This window comes from Mandrillus leucophaeus, unplaced genomic scaffold, assembly GCF_000951045.1.
Source record: "Mandrillus leucophaeus isolate KB7577 unplaced genomic scaffold, Mleu.le_1.0 Scaffold1705, whole genome shotgun sequence".
Classification (NCBI taxonomy): Eukaryota; Metazoa; Chordata; class Mammalia; order Primates; family Cercopithecidae; genus Mandrillus; species Mandrillus leucophaeus.
Genome location: NW_012101705.1, coordinates 174412 through 181019, shown reverse-complemented (window position 1 = coordinate 181019; position 6608 = coordinate 174412). Strand labels below are relative to the sequence as shown.

General features: G+C 47.5%; 1 protein-coding gene across 1 annotated transcript in view; it reads left to right on the top strand.

Annotated features, from left to right (window-relative positions):
- PHGDH (phosphoglycerate dehydrogenase) overlaps window positions 1-6608 on the top strand; it is a 31845-nt gene that overhangs the window by 7491 nt on the left and 17746 nt on the right. The window contains exons 2-3 of the mRNA XM_011976906.1: window positions 3070-3221; window positions 5264-5329. Coding sequence (XP_011832296.1) covers window positions 3070-3221; window positions 5264-5329 — 218 coding nt within the window. The remainder of the gene's footprint in view (window positions 1-3069; window positions 3222-5263; window positions 5330-6608) is intronic.

The window sequence follows — 6608 nt, the reverse complement described above, 5'->3', positions numbered from 1 at the left end:
ATCCAGGGACCTTTGTTAGGGAGCTTCCGCCATCTTGGAGAAGCCACATGATTTCTGGCAGTGTCTCTCCTGGTTTAGGTGTCTCAATGCTGTTTTTGGAAGGTAGTTGGAACTTGGACTTTGGTACTCAACAGATTTGGACTTGATTCCAGCTTCTGCCATATGCTAGCTATATGACTTCAGCAAGTTCTCTAAAGTCTTTGTCAATTTGCTTGTCTGTACTATAGGGATAATTGTAACGTCTGTCCTAGGATTGTTGTGAAGCACAGTGCTGGACGTAAAGTACTTGCTCAAAAAATGGTAGCTATTGTTACTAGTAAATCTCTCCAACGGATTTTATGGTTTGGTTTTTGCACCTAACTGGCCGTTGCCTTGGGTCTGGCTTTATCTTCTTGACATCTTGGCAGGTCCACCCACTCTTTTTCAGTTACAGACTCAGAGTTAGCCAGTGGCAATGACTTTCCAGTTCTTGGCTGGTTTTTGATCTGTAAGAGTGGCCTTGGGCAGGTTACCTCTCAAAGCCTCTGTTTCTTCATCTGGAAAGTGGGGATAATTATACCCCTTCTCCTTGGAGTTGTGGAGAGAATAATGTAAAGCAACTGGTGTAATGCCTGGTACCCAGCAGGGGCTCGATAAATGGTTTATGTGCTGGTGAGGCTGGTACTATGGATATATGGTATAGAGTAGGTAAAGTTTTAATACAAAATCCCTGCATTAGGCATAGGCAATATAACTAAGGAGACCAAACTGCAGGTCTAAGAGAGGACAGCTGATATTAAACATATTATATTGGTGATCACAACAAAAATGGCGGGGTGTAGGGGCAGTGACAGTTAGTTCAGGGTCGTTGGCAAATGTTTCCTGAAAGATAACTTTATTGTGCCTTGAAAAGTCAGTAAAGTGTGTCCCGGCAGGGAAATCCTTTTCTTTGGAGCCTGTGTGGTGGACCTGAATGTGAAAAAGATGTCAGTATCCCGTTTTCTGCCTGGCTTGGCTGATACTTAACTAGGCTGCTATCGGGGGAAATCAGAGTACCTCCAGGTGCTCACCTGGTGTTGGCCTCAGCATTGGGGCAGTCAGCACTGAGGTGGCTTCTGTTTGCTTCCTCTAAGCCCTGGGTGCCCGTGTGACTTGTATAAACCTAGGTCATCATTAGTTTAGCATAATGCCAGATACATACATGGCAGGCATCCAATGAAATGAAGAAAGAGAAGTACAGGGGAGGGGAAGGGGAAGTGGGCGGGCTTAACTCTGTTGGGCTTCAGTGTTTCTGCTGTACAATGGGGTTGGACGAGATGCTGGGGAACATTTCTTCGAATCTCCCACTCTGAGGTTCTACTTCAGAACCTCAGACATAAAAGGGCTTGGAGTGTCTTCCAGGCAGCCTGCATGTTTCTCTCTGCTGGTAGGCACAGCCCCCAAGCAGTGAGGATACGCGATGCATAAACACCTCCGGAGGAATCGTTCTACTATTGCCCTTGAACAATTATTCCAGTATTTAGAAGCTCTTAAGGCTTAAATATTCTATGCAGCGACCTAAGCATCATTCCTCTTCTCTTCTCAGTGGAGATAAAATTACCCACTGCTCTCCTTACATTTACTGTGTCCATATTTGCTCCTGTGCTCTAGGCTTCTGCACGACAAACACAATGTGGGCCCTTACCCTAGGAGCCAACTTCTCATGGCCTTTCCCTGTCTCCAGAATCCATGCAGTGGGAATGAAGGGAAAAGAAGGTTTTCATGGGATCCAGCGGAGAGCTCTATGGGGAAAATGGATCTGAGGAGCCATTTCTTTTATTTTACAGATAGAGAGTAGGGGTATAGAAGGAGGTGAATTACCACAGTGAGCCACTCATTGTTGGCAGACTTAGGATTAGAACTCTGTTTTCCTGATTCCTAGCTTGGTGCTTTTGCAAGTACACTTGCTGCTTTCTCACCGGCCTGGGGTCTGCCACTTTGGGACAGAGTGTGGACTTGCTCACCTGCTCCGTTTCCTAGGGATTCTCATTCTGTGTTTGAGCAAGAATATTCTTATTCTGGAAGGAACCACATACCACAGGATTCTGGGGGAACATAAGGAAGATGGTCTTGGGGATCTAACTTTGCTCACGTATAGTGGCTGTGATGAATTCAGTGTCTTATTTTTCGCATATGTATATTTTTAGTCTAATATTGCCTGAGTGTCTGAGCAAGCCTAGATGAATTTAATTGCTCTCCTTCTTCCCCTGCCCCTCTTCCTTTGGTCTCTTTTTTAGGAAATGTTTTTCTTTCAACATTTCATTTCATTCATTATTTACTCATTCAGCCAACCAACATTTATTGAGTGCCTTCCCTGTGTCAGAGACAGGGACTTACAAGGTAGAATTTGATCCCACCTCTGCCCTTCAGTAGCTCAGTGTCTAATGGAAGCAGTGATGTTCATTAAGCACGGCCAGATACTGTGCTAGGTGCTGTGCCTGTTCTCTCTTGCTTCCTCCTCACACACTTGAGGAGGCCGAAGCTGATTCATAGCTGGGAAGGCAGGGGCCTTGGATATGAACCCAGGCCTGACCAATGGCAGAACCTATCAGATGTGTGCACTGATGACATTGCCTTTCTTTCTTTGGATATGTCAAAATCAGTCAGCTTATCAGTCAGCTTATAGGAACCCCCATTTTGAGCAAGCAGTATGCAGGAATGATAGGGTATACAGAGAGGCACAGGAAATGGCCCCTGACTTCCAGCATGTGTCTGATGGACATCCAGGCTACAGGCATCATGTTGCTGTCTAGAGAAATGAGCCAGGTGCCCAGAGCCCATGGGCCAACGCTGCCCTTTCCTGAGCATGCCAAACAAAGCACTTGGTGTGTTAGAGGCACAGTCTCCTCCACTCTAAGTAAAAATCAGCATGAGTCCTAGCCCACATTTCCCTGGTGAGTATACCAAAGATGTCTACGAGCTGGCAGTCATCAGTGACTTCCTAAGGTTCTGGGAATGCATCTCTTACTCAGGAGTAAGCAATGATGTGCCTGAGGTTTTAGGAGTTCTCACAGAATGACTTTCTGGACCCACATGTTTCTTCTGCTTCAGGACTGTGAAGGCCTTATTGTTCGCTCTGCCACCAAGGTGACCGCTGATGTCATCAACGCAGCTGAGAAACTCCAGGTGGTGGGCAGGGCTGGCACGGGTGTGGACAATGTGGATCTGGAGGCTGCAACAAGGAAGGGCGTCTTGGTTATGAAGTAAGTCATGGGAGCTGCGGGGGGCGGGGAGCGGTGGTGAGTGAGGAGACTGACCGCACCACAGGAGAAAAAACTCACTTGAGAGAAAGCTGAGTCCATTGGAAGGGCTTCCAGGAGGATGCCTGGTCTGGGGCCTGCATGGTCAACACACACAGCATAGTGATTCCAAGGTTTTTGGAAGACAGCTATGCTCACCACTACGTCACCAATACCATCAGGGGGTTCCAGAGTTTTTGAAATTGAGAGTCCCTGCGTAATCTCAAAATGTTTCACGGACCCACTCCATGCGCAGTGCTTGCACCTCTGCGACCTGGTTCAGGAATCGGAAGGTCAGTGAATTTATCTGCATTTCCTGCTCCCATCCAGCCCCCTCTGCCTCTATTAATGCTGTTTGTGGCAGGTTTTTGTCAGCTCTACTTTACTGTGCTTGTACAGAGGCACAACCTTTGCTAGTAGACTAGCGACTAGAATCCTTGCCCTCCCTACTTCCCTGCCACCTTCTGGAGCTAAGACACCAGTTTCTCTTTCAGTGCTCTAGGGCAAGAGGAGAAGGGTCCCCTTTAAAGCTGTTTCAGCAAAAGCAAGGGGCAGAGGTCTTCAGCACGCCAGTGCTGTACTGTACCTGTTCTGTCACTTAGATGGTATGGCAAGGCCATCTGCAGCCTTCTTTGTCCTTAAGACTATTCTCTTCTCCTGTGGACTTCATTGTCCTTAAGACCTTTCCCCTCCCCTGCGCTGCACTTCCCCCTGTAGGGTAGAGGTTAATTGGTCACCTGACTGAGGTCAATATTCAACAGTAGAAATGTTAAACGGTAACCCATCCCACATTCTTGCCTTGGACCCAGAGGCAGCCAGGCCCCAGCCTCTGCGCCTCTACTTGCTCCCCCATACAGCCTGTCTGCTGTGGGAGGATAAGAAACCAGGTGGTTTTGCAAACAGACGACTCTGAGAGTCCCTTTATCTTATACAGGATCTCTTGACTTTTTCTTCTTGTAACCTTATTAACCTTCATTCCAGAGATGAAAAAGACAGACTCAGTAGGAGAATAATCAGGGTGAACACGTATATGAAATTCTTTCAAACACCTAAAAAGCCTTTGAGAAAAGAAAAATAGTTTTGTGGGTTGCCACCTCTATTCTTTTTTCTATAAAATGGGCAGAGTCTGCACTGCCCTGTGACTTAGGGTATGAGGAGGCTTTCTCAGTTCAGAACTTGTTGAGAGATAGACAGAGTAGTCAGACAGGCGGAGATTACTAATAAAAGCTAGGTTGGGGCTGGGTGCGGGGGCTCACACCTGTAATCCCAGCACTTTGGAAGGCCAAGGTGGGAGGATCACTTGGGCCCAGAAGTTCGAAACCCAGCCTGGGCAACAAAGTGAGACCCGCCCCCATCTCTACAAAAATACAAAAAAAAAAAAAATAGCTAGGTATGTTGGCACCAGCCTGTAGTCTCAGCTACTAAGAAGGCTGAGCTGGAAGGATCGCTTGAGCCCTGGGAAGTCAAGACTGCAGTGAGCTGTGATCATGCCAGTGCACTCCAGCATCGGTGACAGAGCGAGGCCCTGTCAAAAAAAAAAAAAAGGAAGGTTGGGTAACTTGATGAAGATATGCAGGCAATGGGCTGAGCCCTGAATTTGAGAGACTCGGCCTTGGTAAGATCAGTGGTAAGAGCAGCAGGGAATTTGTGCTTTCTGGAGGCAGGTAAATCCTGAAATAGGAGAAAGAAAAGGGCTGAACCACACGCAAATCTGATCATGTAAGACACTTCTCTGCCTTGGGAGAAGTGAGTGTTTGGGTAGAGAGAAGCCAGATATGTTTCTCTAATGGAGGTCCCTCTGCAGGGAAACATGAAGCCAGGGGAAGGGGGTTTCTTTCCAGCCCTTTGCTTAGGGCAAGAGTACATCAGAGAACTCTGGACAGTGGCGTGGTCAGCTCATGGAGCAGGAGAGAACGAGCACAGCCTGCACTCAAGGCTTTCTCTTGGGGCAGGAGTGGGAATACTGGGTCTGTGCCTATTGATGTCCCCCTTTTTTTTATTTTTAGCACCCCCAATGGGAACAGCCTCAGTGCCGCAGAACTCACTTGTGGGATGATCATGTGTCTGGCCAGGTAAGTCCCTGACTTCTCAGCAAAGCTAGTCTCTCCGATCTGCCAATTATTACCATTTGCCAAGCAAACGGACCCAGAAAAACTTAGAAACATTTCATCTCAGCGACATGCGGACTGCTGAGAAGGTGACATGCAGACTGCAAAGAACCTTTAAGACCATCAGGTCCTCTATTCAACATTCATTACACAGGTTCCCTAGTGCACAAAGGTGCACTTCTCTTTACTCGTGTTCTATTCTCCATGCGGCAGATACTCTGCCTTCTCTAGCCTCCAACTCTTGCAAATGTTCTCCGTACCCAGCTGCCTGGAGATAACAAGGAAGGATGCTCGAGGCAGCAGGGTATGGACAACTTCTAGGTACCCTCTGCTTACTTTTCAAGATTAAGCTTCAGTGTTAATTTATCCAAGAAGCTCTCTGGCTTCCCCAGCTAGACTATGTCCCTCTCTGATTCCCCTGGCCCTCAGGGCTTATCTCTGCCACTGCCCTTACAAAGCTGTATTGTAATAGACTGGAATAAGAACCTGCTTCAGGGTCCCTGTGTGTTCCTGTGGGTTCATAACGCAATGGAACTCAAATGGGCAAGACTCTTGCTCTTCTAGCAGGAGTCCCAGGCCTCTTGAGTGGATGGGGCAGCCTAGAAATCAAATGGATATGGCACAGAATGTACTTGAGTCTCAGTATGTCGGTTAGTAATTTGGCAAAACTGCATGGAGCACTTCTGTTGAACGGGCAATTCAAGCATTTATGTGGTCAAGGGGAAGAACAAGCCTCCCACTAAACAGGGGAGGAAGCTGTTCTAGGTCCCTTTGAAGCTCCATGGATTCCCACCACCAGGGGACATAGGCATCAAGCACTCCTTGTTTCTCTCTCTGGTCCTGAAACTTTCCGGGACCAAGAAATTACTTTTCCCACGGCAATACCTGCTTTCCCTCCTGCTGGAGGAGGATCTGGAGGAGTTTACCTCTGCTCTAACTCCCCCACAGTTTCCATCTGAGCTGTCTGGTATTCACTGATATTCACTGGTAGATGAAGGGAGGCAGCGTGGGGAAAGGAGAAACAGGGATAGCTTACACAGCAGTAGGGTCTCAGCCTAGAAGGGGCTCCCAAGCTGGCAGCCTGGTTCTGCCAGAACATCTAGGCTGAGCGTCTCTCCCCCTGGAGAAGTATAGAAGCCTGGTGCCCTGGTTTCACTGTAGCTATTACCTTCAGTGATTTTTTTTTTTTTTTTTTTTTTTTTTAAGGGAGTAAGGGAAAAGATCTCAATATGGCTTTCTAATT